General features: G+C 31.6%; 1 protein-coding gene across 3 annotated transcripts in view; it reads left to right on the forward strand.

Annotated features, from left to right (window-relative positions):
* Positions 1–8,861: 8,861 nt before the first annotated feature.
* LOC111391310 (putative axial regulator YABBY 2) overlaps positions 8,862–14,396 on the forward strand; it is a 15,597-nt gene continuing 10,062 nt past the window's right edge. The window contains exons 1-7 of one of the 3 annotated variants that reach the window (XM_023016507.1): positions 8,862–9,059; positions 9,143–9,259; positions 10,712–10,831; positions 11,381–11,498; positions 12,353–12,401; positions 13,093–13,168; positions 13,909–14,238. In XM_023016507.1, the coding sequence (XP_022872275.1) occupies positions 9,188–9,259; positions 10,712–10,831; positions 11,381–11,498; positions 12,353–12,401; positions 13,093–13,168; positions 13,909–14,022 (549 nt within the window). In that variant the 5' untranslated portion in view covers positions 8,862–9,059; positions 9,143–9,187 and the 3' untranslated portion in view covers positions 14,023–14,238. Of the gene's footprint in view, positions 9,060–9,079; positions 9,260–10,711; positions 10,832–11,374; positions 11,499–12,352; positions 12,402–13,092; positions 13,169–13,908; positions 14,239–14,396 lie in introns of those variants that run through there. The other 2 variants (XM_023016505.1, XM_023016506.1) reach the window with 2 other exon arrangements.

Genomic DNA, 14,396 nt, shown 5'->3' on the forward strand with positions numbered 1-14,396 from the left:
AACAGTTGGTCATCCACACGGGATGTGCCATTAAAAATAGGGATAATTCCAACAGAAGTTTCAAACATTTGAAATACTAAGGTCCCGTTTGATTGCACGAAATTTTCCATAGAATTTGGAATTCGAATTTCAACTTCCACTTTTGACTTGTTTGATTGACAAAATTTTCCAGGGAATTGATTTTTCATGAATTTTTAGGTACAACATCTTAAAACGTGATTTTCCACATTTTATTTTTCTAGGGGTAGGTGATTTTTGGTTTTCCACTTTTTTTTTTTTAATTGTTGGCAATGTAAACAAATTTTAGGAACAATTGTAAAAGAGGATATCCCTGAAATTGACAATTTTCATGTAAAACAAAATCAAAAGAACACCAAAATATAGATGCTTTTTTGATTTTTTTTATTAGTTGGCAATGGAAACAAATTCTAGAAACAATGGTAGAAGTGGATATCCTTTAAATTGACAATTTTCATGTAAAACAAAGCCAAACGAACACCAAAAAACACTTTTACTTCAACATTTTCTATGTGGAAAATTATACCAATCAAACACAATAATTTACAATTCTTAGGAAAACAATTTTTAGGTAATTCAATTTCCTGAAATTCATTTTCTTTCAACTCAAATTCTATTTTCACAATCAAACAGACCCTAACAGACTTTTCTCCAAAACTTTGATCTGTTGTAACCGTCACCCCTAACATTTTCAAAAGTTGCATGTGAGGTCCATTTGGACGGTTTTCATCCAAAATTTCGTCAATTCACCAAAAAAATAATTTTGGCCACATTTTAACAATTTTTAAATTGACAAAATGGTAACTTTACATTAAAAAAATAATAATAATAAAAAATTTTGGGGTTCTTCTCCACCCATCTCAAATTCATCCTCTTCTTTGGAAACCATTGGACGACCAAAAACCGACAACAAAGAAGAACCAGGGAAAGTGTAGCCAGAACGCAATAAAAAAGGAGGAAGATTGAAGTGAAAGGGTATAATCCAATGTTGAAATATGCTATCCTTTGTAGAAACATCATTCTTGGACTTCCGAATAAAGTGTTGTTTCAAGAAAAGAAGATCTCAACGTAACCAGTTACCGATCGAGGGACTTGATTGAGCCTATCTGTTAAATTGATTGGAGCAATCCCACAAAATGCATCTCTCTTTGTAACACAGTAGATTGATCTCCAACCTCGGTTATGCATCCAATAACCTAAGACAAAATCTTCGGTAACTGAACTGTATATCCATCCAACCCTCTTGCCCCATTCGGTTTTATCCTCATAGAATCCTTTTCCTCACAATTCATGGAAGAGCGTTCCCCCGAATTCAGCTACAGCTATCGAGTCAATAAGAGAAGTTGAGTTTCCAAACTATTTAGCAAGTGAGGCCTTGGTAACATCATTGTCATTTGGTTCCCACTGATTGGCAAAAGCATTTCATTGTCTTCTCGATCTTTTTGCCCATTTGATTTCTTGAGCAGCTTACGAATCTTGTTGGATGGAGTGGGTTGAGGAAAAAGACCAATTTTATTTTTTCCTTTATTTTATTTTTGATTTTAATATAAAGTTACCATCCTGTCCATTAAAAAACTGTTAAAATGTGGTCAAAATAATTTATTGGAGCGACTCACTAGTAATGGACAGGGACTTCAAAACTCGATACAGATGGCTTAGGAAATTGGCGCACTTGCAGAGTACCCCTAAACGAGTTATAAAAGGTATAACAAGCATACCCTAACTCCATATTGGATCAAGAATAGGGTCAAAAGAATAAAAAACTAGTAACTAACGGAATTTAGGATGAAAATCATCCAAAATGGCCTCACATGCAACGTTAGAAAAGATTAGGGATGACGGCTATAACAAATCAAATGTTTGAGAAGTCTGCTAGAGAAAAATAATATGGGTCAACGTATTTTAGTTGAATCCTCTGAATATTTCCAATGGCATTTCTCAACCTCGCGTGTCTCTACAACATAAAGCATATACACGTGAACAAGAGTGTTGAGTAATTATGATGGTGTATGACAAGAACGTTGAATCATTCTTTAGACTTTATATTCGTGGTCTGTCATAGAGTCACCTCATAATCCCATAGTGTATTCTTCATCCCATCCTATTAAGCAAACTCCTCCAGCACATAAATCATAATTTAGGCTCGTCCTACACATATAGGAAATCAGTTATGCTAGATCATAGCTCCACGTCATCGTGGGAAACTACCCTAGTAATCAATGGCAAACATCCAAAATCCAATTCCCTGCTAACCTAATGGCTATTGGAACTCTCAACTAGGTATGTCTATCCTAATATCAATGACACATTTTAGCAATAAAGTAATTACACTCACCATTCACATGTCCATTATGAATGAAGTATGAATTCGAACACACCTTCATCAACAATTATTCACGATGAATATTACAAATACACTCAAGCTCAGTCAACTCGAATGGTTTATAAATGAGGCCACTTAGCTTTATTCAGCTATACCTCCTTAGAATGATCGGTGAAGATAAATTTTCCTACACTTTTTACTTGGTACAATACAGAGTACAATGCATTACAACATGTCTTTTGATATTTCAGGACACATTTTCAAAAGTTTGTTTAGCTATTTATAATTATAAAAAATTTGTAAATTTCTATTCCCCCCAGCAAAATATGTATTTTTTTTTTGTTACAGTGAACTAAAATACACTATGCAAATGTAAATTTGCAAAATATTCTCTGTAAGATGTATTTTGTAAATTTTCCTAAAATAAATTAACCACAAAATTTCCAATGAACTATAAACATGATATGATAGCATTTTGGATAGTAAATGATGAGATGGTAAAATCATGTAAAATATGCTCTCTACGCGAATGCTAGGTGCATTAGTATATTTAAAGCCTGTTTGAGAGTGATTTTCCCCTCCAAAAATTGATTTTTTGACCGTTATTTTACTAATTTGAACCTCACTTTTCTTCTAACAATTATCAAAATCACTCTCAAACAGGCTCTTAAACAACGGCTAATATAATATCTGCCTATCATAAAAATCTAAAACAATATCTCATTATTTGATAAGTTTTTTTTAATGATAATTGTCTTTGATTCACTCGGCAAGTCAATGATTTGGTCAATAATTGCTTATTTAGAAGTCTAATCCAACAACATGCTTAAAAGTGAAATATAAGGAAAATAAATATGCTATATTTAAAAGTTATATTATGTTATATAAGTAAGAAAATCGATTTCATAAAGTGAAGAAGCATGAGAATTAAAAGCAAATAACTTTCAAGTACTGTCTTTTTTTTTTTTTTTTTTTTTTTTTTTTTTATTAAAAAAAAAACCCTTTTTTTTTTTTTTTTTTTTTTTGAGTTTAAGTCAAATCAAACCGCTTTTGTTCTTTCCTGTTTTCTAGTAATTTAAAATTTAGGTATTTCATGAAATATGTGATTAAAAATGAATTTGAGATTTTTTCCTTTTATTATTATTATTTTTTAAATAGGACCAAACTACAGCAGAAGTTTTGAGTTTTGATTGATTGAGACGTTCTTCTCCAATGGGCCCAAATTATGCGGGTCGGACCAAGTAATTATCCTCTTAAGCCAGGCCCATATGCAATGATGTACCATTTACGGGAGAATTTGATTTTGGATAAGTATATATAGGGAAAATTACATATTTAGGCAACATTTGATTATGTACTTTATAATAATAGAAATAACCATGATTAAAGACGACATGTATATGATATATTTATCTACTATCCTATTTAATTGTCATCGTTCAATGTGACTAAGTTAAGTATTTTTAATCTTTCCCTCATGTTGTCATTCTTTATCTTTCATAACACTGAAGTTGTTCTGGTGTGAGATAAGAAAGCAGCACTAGCACTTGTCCAATGCTAAGCAGTGAAAATGAAAGAAAATGTCTATACAAGAAATTATAAGTTTTTATCCGATTGAATTGTAGCCAACAATGTGTCAATTAGATAAACGTTCAAACACAATACCTTTAATCTCATTAAACGTAATCATTCAAAAAATTTTAACGTAATAAACACGTCATAATTGACCCGCACTTTATCAAGACTTTCTATATTCTTATACCATGATGAATTATCATATGACTCAAATTATTGATGGACTGATTGGAGCACTAAGTTTCTTGGATCATAAACAGTGGCTCCAACACTCCCAATAACAATTATGGAAAATTGACCTGGACACAGAGCCTCATTTACCAAAATTATAAGTTGTATTAAAAAAAAAAAATGTGAATTCTGACCTTTTATATTTCTGTGAATCCACAAGAACAAAATTATTTAGTAATTAGGAAAATTGAGTTATTTTTTTCTATAAAAGAAATTATTTAGATATCTTGTGATCTCACAATAATAACAACAACAATAATAATTCATACAATATAAATATTTCTTGTTTCGGTACTATCGTTATCCGTTCAACACATCCTCTAAGATGTTGGCAATAAATTTTGTATATTGAACCCAAAAGACAAAATTCATGAAAAAGAGTATAATAATTTTTTTTATACAATTCAATTCAATAGCCAAAAGAATTAAGCTTGTAGAAACCAAAATAAACAATAAAACTAAAAATCCATACAAATATAACAGAACATATTTCTCGATTGAATTTAAATGGTTTATTCTCAATACCTAGTTGATGACTTGATGGAACACCCTTGATAATAAACCCTAACCTGAACGGGAAGGATGGTTGCACAATCAGGTATTAACATCTTCGTATGCACATATTTGTATTTAAGGTATAAGATGTGAATATTATATTGATTGTGTATTATTATTATTATTATTTTTTTTACCTCTAGTAATTTGACTGTTAGAATTCTTAGTTCTATATATGGAATATCGTCCACCTTAAAATAGTTACGCGTAGCTAAGTTGAAAACAATAGAGTAGCACAGTGAAAATATTATAATTATTTTCTAGAGAAAAATAATATGGGTCAACGTACTTTAGTTGGATCCTCTGAACATTTCCAACGGCATTCCTCAACCTCGCATATCTCTATAACATAAAGAAAATACACGCGAACAAGTTTGTTGAGTAAATATGATGATGCATTACAAGAATGTCGAATCATTCTTAAGACTAGATTCCCCATTATATGTACCGCAAGAATTCAATAATAAATGTACTATCACCTATATCTGTGGTTTGTCATAGATTCACCTCATAATCCCATAGTGTATTCTTCATCCCATCCTATTCAGCAAACTCCTCCAGCACATAAATCATAATTTAGGCTCGTCCTACACATATAGGAAATCAGTTATGCTAGATCATAGCCCCATGTCATCGTGGGAAACTACCTACGTACTCAATGATGGACATCCAAAACCCAATTCTCTGCTAACCTAATGACTATTGGAAGTCTCAACTAGGTATGTCTATCCTAATATCAATGACACATTTTAACCATAAAGTAATTACACTCACCATTCACATAAAAAAGGTTTAGCCCTAACCTTAAGGGTCCATTATGAATGAAGTATGAATTCGAACACATCTTCATCAACAATTATTCACGATGACTATTACAAATACACCCAAGCTCAGTCAACTCGAATGGTTTATAAATGAGGCCACTTGGCTTTATTCAGCTATACCTCCTTAGAATGAATGGTGAAGATAAATTTTCCTACACTTTTTACTTGGAACAATACAGGGTACAATGCATTACAAAATGTCTTTTGCTATCTCAGGACACATTTATAAAATTTTGTTTAGCTATTTATAATTACAAATTTGTAAATTTCTATTCCCCCCCCCCCAGCAAAATATGTATTTTTATTTTTTTTTTGTTACAGTGAACTAAAATACACTATGCAAATGTAAATTTGCAAAGTATTCCATGTAAGATGTATTTTGTAAATTTCCCTAAAATAAATTAATCACAAAATTTCCAATGAACTATAAACATCATCTGATAGCATTTTGGATAGTAAATGATGAGATGGTAAAATCATGTAAAATATGCTCTCTACGCGAATGCTAGGTGCATTAGTATATTTAAAGCCTGTTTGAGAGTGATTTTCCCCTCCAAAAATTGATTTTTTGACCGTTATTTTACTAATTTGAACCTCACTTTTCTTCTAACAATTATCAAAATCACTCTCAAACAGGCTCTTAAACAACGGCTAATATAATATCTGCCTATCATAAAAATCTAAAACAATATCTCATTATTTGATAAGTTTTTTTTAATGATAATTGTCTTTGATTCACTCGGCAAGTCAATGATTTGGTCAATAATTGCTTATTTAGAAGTCTAATCCAACAACATGCTTAAAAGTGAAATATAAGGAAAATATATGTGCTATATTTAAAAGTTATATTATGTTATACAAGTAAGAAAATCAATTTCATTAAGTGAAGAAGCACAAGAATTAAAAGCAAATAACTTTCAAGTACTGTCTTTTTTTAGTTTAAGTCAAATCAAACCACTTTTGTTCTTTCCAGTAATTTAAATTATCTTATATATGGAGGAAATTGGAAAAAGATTAATACTATTTGTAGCCACTTATTATCACAATCGCCCTACTGATATATATGTGATGATTAGTATTTGATATATAAGACAATAAAAATTGGTAATTAATACACTAAATCACAAATTGTCATATAAAATGCTGCGTATGGCGACTACTGCAGTGAGCAACTATGAATATCGTTACTTTTGCAAAAAATGCCTACTTTTAAATGGTCGTATACAAAAAAGTTCAAAATTTGTTCAATGTCCATTTTATTATGATTTAGACCAAAATGCCTCATTAACAATTTTAAATTCCACAATGAAGAAAAAATTATTCATATAATTAAAAATTATATTGATGTGTGCAATATTTTATTATATGAATGTATGGTTGAAAATGAATTAAAGCAAAGGAAATCAAACAAGGGTTTAATAGATAATGAAAGCGAATAAATCCATTAGATAGTGGTTAGAATTAACTAGCTTTCATGAAAGCTACGTGTTCTTCTTGAAATTCGTGACAATTTTTTTTAAAAAAAATCTTTATTTTTCATTAAGGGTATAATAGACAATTTCGTACCAAATTTGACAGTTTTTGCAAGTTATCAAAATTCGACAATTGTCAATTGACAAACGTGTAATTAGACAATCTGTAAATTTCTCTTATATTTACCTAGTCTTTCATTTCTTTCTTGAATTGTTCTTTTTTTCTTTTGAAAGCTAAAATCCACCAGCTAGAGGTGCAAAAGAATAACATTATCTTTTAAAAAAATTGCTTTGAATTAGTTAAATATTATATTCAAATTTGGAGAAAAAAATTTTGATTAAAAATGTCATCTAAATAATGTCACAAATTAAAAACTTCTCATTTAATTTCATTTTAAGAGTTTAATCCCAACGAATATGTTGATTTACTAGATGAATTTCGTTATACATTACATTCTCGTTCGCTCGTTAAAGGCTTCATTGGTGAAAAGTGCTTTCTATCACAATCGAAGAGCATTTAAAGAATGATTTTTTTTTTTACTCCAAATCTCTTGCGTTTTTCTAGGCATGGCCAATTTGAGTCATATTATTTTTCAAGAATGCATTTTGAAATAGTAAATTAATAGAGAATGTGTGGTATAAAAATAAGAAAAATTTTTAGGTTTGCATATAATATTATTTTATTGAAAAATGTGTTATTGAAAATGAGAGAGTGAAAAATTTATTTTAAAAAAAATGGGGCTCGACATAATAGTCCTTAACTTTATTACATATGACGTGTGTATGTTGTAAAATCTTTACAATTAGTTGCATGTAAGCTGTCCTGTCTACACGCTCCTTTCTTATTTGACGTATCATCGGACTCTTTTGTTTTTTCATTTTAAAAAGTATTTTTATATTTGGTTTCGATAATCTTATGATTAGCTCTTGATCGAGCTTCATTTTGAGTTAAAAAAAAAAAAAGAGTTTTCAAAAATTATTTTTTTGGAGAATGTTTGATTAAAAAATGATGAGAATTTTTGAATTTACGTATAATATTATTTTATTAGAAAATGTGTTATTAAAAATAAGAGAGAGAGAGAGAGAGAGAGAGAGAAATGTATTTTATAATTAATGGAGCCCAAACAGGAGTTTAGTGTTCTATCCTACATTTCTTTCCTAGTATTTATCATTATCTAGTATCCAATACCTTTATTAGCTAAATAATTACTTAGCCCCCTTTTGGTAGTGCTTTTTTATCCCAAAATATTGATTTTTTAACGTTATTTCACTATTTCAGTTGTTATTTTTGACTTCTTCACTTATAGTTGGCCCCCACTTTTCTCCTTAACGATCAAAAAATACATTCTCATAATCATTACCAAATAGCCCCTTAATAAAGTACTTTATATACCAATAATAAAAAGTTACACAAACTAGCTAGCAATTTAGGCTTCTTCCCTTTGTACCACATGTAGAAATAATTAACCTTGAACAAGAAGTACAAAAGCCCATATAAGTAACCAAGTCGAGTTATCTAAATATTTACGAGCAATAGAACTATCATGATTTAGTACATACGGTAAAAATTAAACAAGACATGATTAAAAAAGAGAAACACGTCGACATATCGCTCTTGTCCAGTTCGAACCATATGTGTAGACATCTTTCACTTACTAAATGACATTAATGCGTATACGACATCGTGTGAGGTTAAAATGCTACATAGAGTTAACACACTCTCTAAATTAGGGGTTAATTATATCTCACTCAATTCCCTAAACATTCCAAAGCAGTGATATCTCGCCCCCCTCGTCCGCTACGTACACACAAACCAGTATAGTTAGAAAACAACAGATGATTCCTACCCATTCATTTCCTCAATCATAACTCTCTCTCTCTCTCTGTAAAATCCATAATCAAAATTTCCATGAAAACATCCATTTTTTACAATACCACTAGTTAATTACTTCACATTTATTCCCCAACACCGACCAGATCAGTCCTATCTTCTCATCTTTGAGTTTTGCACATTCTCTCTCTCTCTCTCTCTCTCTCTACTCTATAAGCACAACTTGTGTTGTATGTATCATTCTTTCTTTCTCTTTTATTAGCCTTTTTCTCGTTATTGCTTGTCTTATTTTCTTGTGCTTCATCTTTTTCAGTTAAAAACTTTGTCACCGATCTCTCTCCACGAGGATCCGGCGAAAATGTCACTGGACATGACCGGCTCCGAACGTGTTTGTTACGTTCACTGCAACTTCTGCAACACAATTCTAGCGGTATAATACTTTAATTCTTTCATTAACTCCTTAATTCTTCAAATCCCAAGATCCTTAAAGTACGGGATTTTATCAATTTTTGTGCTTAGTTTTAGAGGTGGTGATCCATGGTATCTATCAAACATTTAAGGAAATTGTTTATTTTGTTTACTTCTAGTTTTTAGATTTTTTTTTCCCCAAAAGTTTTGCAGTAGCAAGTGGAAAAAAAGATAACTTTTTTAAGTGGAATGCAGGTGGTGAATTATTGGATTTTTTACTACTTTCAAACTAAATACTATGATATTTGTATGCTAATTTTTCGATGAATTTATGGTGAAAATATTTAGATATGAAAGTAAGGGTTCCATTTGGGCTTGCTCGAAAGGAAATAAGAGTATTTTCCGGAAATACTCGCTACTAGTTTCTTCATTATTTTTGTTATCTCATTTATTTTGATTTTATTTTTCATAAATCTCACATAAACTTGGTAAGCAGAAAGAAAGAAGGTAAAATTTTGCAACTCCAAAGAACTTTCATGTGAATCAAGAGCTTGAAATCTGAAACCCCAGAAAGAAAAATCAAGATTCGGTGTGCTTAGAAGGCTGAAGAACCCTAAAAAATAGCATGAATCTTAGTCTGCCTAATCTTGAAGGCAGCCGTGAGGTCCGTGCCTATGATTCTTAGGGTTCTACTGATTTCAACAGTAAATATAAGTTTCATTACTTGTCCAAGATTTGATAATTGAATTTCTGATGCATAAATTTGATGGATAAATTTAAGTTTCTCTGCAATTCGCTACTCAATAATAATTGTACTAGCTGAGTTTTGATGCCTGTTACGCATCCCATTGTTTGTTTTTATGTGTTATTAGTTTTCATAAAACAATAGCACTATTTCACACTGTAAAATGTAATTGAAGTCTCTCTCTCTCTCTCTCGCTCTCTTTCTCGCGTGCGAAAAATACAAAGTGAGTGTGTCAGATCAGAGAAGGAAAGAGAGATTACAATGGTCTTCACACAAGATAACTTCTTATTTTTGCCCATGTGAGGCCCTGTGATGGTTGCGGTGAAATTGGCCTTATTGTGAAAGCTACACTAACGAACTTCATTCCAATAAATATGCAAAATCAAGAAAGAGAACAAATAAATATTTACAAGATAGGTAACTTTTCTCTTCTTCTTCCTTGAGACAATCCTATCTCAAATATTTCTTGTAGTCTAATCCCAGATTCTCGCATTTTCGGTCGCCTTCAAGTTTAACAATCAACTCTTGACTCTACAAGAAAGAAAGGATTAACTGTTAGGGTTTGTAGGAAAATTCAAACAATTTTCAGAGGAATCTTTCTTCATTTTCTCTCTCTTACACGCACAGACGGGTTGGAGGTTTAAAAATATGATTTGTGCATGGTTGAGTTGGATTAAGTATTGATTACATCATTTTTTCCATTGAAATTAATGCATGTGATGAGAGCAGGTTAGCGTTCCTTGCAACAGCATGCCGACCATTGTCACAGTCAGATGTGGCCATTGCTCCAATTTGCTGTCTGTTAATGTGGGAGCTTTGCTTCAGTCTGTTCACATTCAAGATTTCCAGGTATACACAGACACACACAAGTTCGCGCCAGTTGACCACTTCAGATTCTTCTGCCTTTGATGTAAATAAATTAAACGAACCATATTTATATAATACAATAATTAATTCATTAGTCTCAGTATCCCACGTTCCTGCAGATTGTATACACTATTTAGTGTTTCGTCTAATACGGTAGTATTGACGAAAAAAAAAAGGAACTAAAATCTTTTATCATGTATAGTCCATAGCAGAGATTCCAATCTCGTGCTATGTGTACTAACCCCAATTTTTACTTTGGGTTCAATCTTTAAAGGGATTTCTTTTCCAGTCTTATTCAATTTTTTTTTTTTTTTAAACAAACTTACACCAATCAAATTATGGTTTTTTGTTGTTTGCTGCAATAGTTTTTACTTTTCCTCTCTAAATTGATTGTTTAGGCAGCACTTTAATTTCTACGACACATATATATGTATGTAAAATGCTCGATGTCATCTTATTTGCTAAGTATCCTAGCCGATCTATAGGTATATTTAACTAATGCTCGTCTTTTTTGCACAATTGAAGCACCAGAAACAACAATCTACCGCTGAATTAGCTGCCACTAAAGAATGTGGTTCATCATCAAGATGCAGCAAATTAACACCATTTGAGCCTGAATATGAACAACCTAGAATGACTCCGATACGTCGTAAGCCCTTTTTCTCTCTTACCTACAAATACATGTACGCACACATCGTGTTCATAAAGTTTAGGCATCTCTACAAGGGATTTTGTCCTTGCCTTCTATATTTTTCAAATGTATTACCATACCTTAATCCTTGGAAACGGTTTTTCTCACTTTTGCTATATAGTGTTCGATTATATTTCAAAGTGGTGGCGCCAATAGCTTATCATTAAGCCCACATGTCATCAAGTGATTTTGATGAATTCTAATGAAAAAGTAATAAAAAGGGCACCTGACTTTTTTGCTTCATTCATTACACGTCATACGATTGTGACATTACGTTACTGTCCAACTCATATTGTAACATTGGTATCCTCAAACATATGCCTAGTACGCTTATGTTTTAGGCTACGCCTTTTTCTTGTAAGCCATAGCCCTCCATAAATGGTAGGTTATCAACATATCATTAATCAGAGTAGAGCATTGTTTGCTCTAATTTGAATAGCAAGATAGAAACTAGAGAAAATGATTATTGGATTATAAGGAAAGGAATATTACTAGCTAAGTATTAAAAAACGTCATCTACAAGCCTTCTCATGTACAAGCCGTGTGTTCAATTGTCTCGTCGAAAGTTCGTGTGCCTAAATTTATGGTCCGGGACTTAAATTTGTGACCGTTCTCTAATATATTTTTCGTATTTTGAACTTGTGCTTAATTAGATTTCTTACACACGCACAAATTAATTCATACTATATGGTTATATTTCATTGGTATGAATATGGATCCCAACTCTCTTTCTTGATCACAGCAATCACATGTACCATATATATGTTCTATTTGATCATTCAGTAAGGGTTCAAATTGTCATGATTTTACAGCTCCAGAAAAAAGACAACGCGTTCCTTCAGCATATAATCGATTTATAAAGTAAGTCGAACTTTTTGTTCATATTTCAGTTTCAGCAATACGTCAACTCTATATTGATTGTATAGCCAAAGCATCGTTGAACATCATGCATCCATAATCAAAGAAGTCAATCTCCACAACCATGATATTATCTGAAATCCTAACTGTAATTCTAAGATCTTTTTGACATGACCAGTCCTAGTCCTGAATCACCCTAATGGATCCGACACGTGTCGTGCGTCGATGAGGGATACCAGCTAAATGTCGGACCCACCACCAAGGCAACTATGATTTGCAAATCATATAAAAATTAAAATTAAAATTTTAGTTTTTAATTTTATACTTTTAGATGCACATATTCCTCCAGGGGGACGATTGGGACGAGGACATGAGGGTCATTATGACACAATCAATAATTCGCTATTTATAGTAAGAAATTTCAATTCTTTTCCAAGTGAAAGCCTTTTCCCTTATGGCATAGTAATACATCTATAAAGTACTTTCTTTCCATACCAAGTAGTTAAATTTTGGAGTGCTAATGTTCATGAATCATCTCAAATCTTATAATTATTTGTAACGACAAATACATATTTAGTTAATTAACCAATAATTCAAGTTGTCTTCTAACCATGAGGACACGTGGTCTAAAGGTTGTCAATATTTATAAAAATAAAGTCTTGTTTGTTAACAAGAGTTTGATGCGCACTTACAGGGAGGAGATTCAGAGGATAAAGGCTAGCAATCCAGAGATTAGCCACCGGGAAGCTTTTAGCACTGCTGCAAAAAATGTAAGTCAGATAATATATTGTATTAACAATAATATAAGATCACACAATGCTTAATATGTTATGATCATATTGATAAATTGGATTAAAAATAGAAAGAAAGTAAAAAAATAAAAATAAAAATAATAAAATAAAACTGAAATAATTTATCTTAAGAAAAGACAGAACTATGTCAGATTAGTTTCCTGTAGAACCTGCTCAAATGAATAAGACTATTTGTCTTCCACTTCATCTTTCTTGTAATGCTTAATGCAGCACAGCTACTAATTTATCACTTGCTATTCAGATGGTCACAAATTAACTTGGAAATTAATCATAATAATAGTATCATATGTAAAAATGGTATCATTTCAGACTGTTGTGCTTGAATTATCAAATCTTATTAATTAGAGCCAACTGAAGTAAGTGAATTAAATCTTATTATCTCCAAAACAAGATGATGATGTAGGATTGTGATATGACATTTAAATTTATATATATTTCTTCTTATTTATTCAATGCAGCTGTATATTAGCAACAGTATTGCTGTGCATCTTGTCCAAAGTATATTTTGGTTGGCCTAGATTTTACTATTTCAAGGATAAACAGAAAAATGACAAGTAATAAAACAAAAATAAATAAATTATTAAATTAAGCTAATAACGTTGTATTCTGTCAATCAACAACACGAGAATGATTGGAAGAGAAAATAGAAGAGGTTGCAGCAGCTACACTGATCGAGATTTTTATTTTTCATTTTTCAGTGGGCACATTTTCCTCACATTCATTTTGGGCTGAATCTGGATGGCAATAAACAAGCAAAGATGGGTCATGCAGTTGGAGGAGAAGGGACACAGCAATCCGTTGGCTTTTATTGAAATTTCTGTTAGTAATCAAGGACAAAGTTTCTTTTTTCTCTCACAGAAGTTTCAAGAATTGTGGCACTTTAGTCCCTTTTATCTTGAATTTGAAGATTTACATATAAAATATTAGAGTATATATAGTTCAAATCACTGACTTAAATAGGAGGGACTGATTGCCACATTTCTTGAACTTTAGGCGTGCAAAGATGCACTTTTGTCCTGAAAATAAAGGTTGTTTATTTGTCTGTGTTAGATATTTTTCATTATTTTGCATGTGTTTAATTTTTTTTGTTTTGTGAATGATTTGCCGCCTGGATTAGTGTTTGTCGCTGCGCAACGGGATTCGACCTGCCCGGTCAGGTCGCGGGGGTCGAGGGGGCAGCGCCCCC

The sequence above is a fragment of the Olea europaea genome, unplaced genomic scaffold (assembly GCF_002742605.1).
Source record: "Olea europaea var. sylvestris unplaced genomic scaffold, O_europaea_v1 scaffold773, whole genome shotgun sequence".
In the NCBI taxonomy this organism is placed as follows: Eukaryota; Viridiplantae; Streptophyta; class Magnoliopsida; order Lamiales; family Oleaceae; genus Olea; species Olea europaea.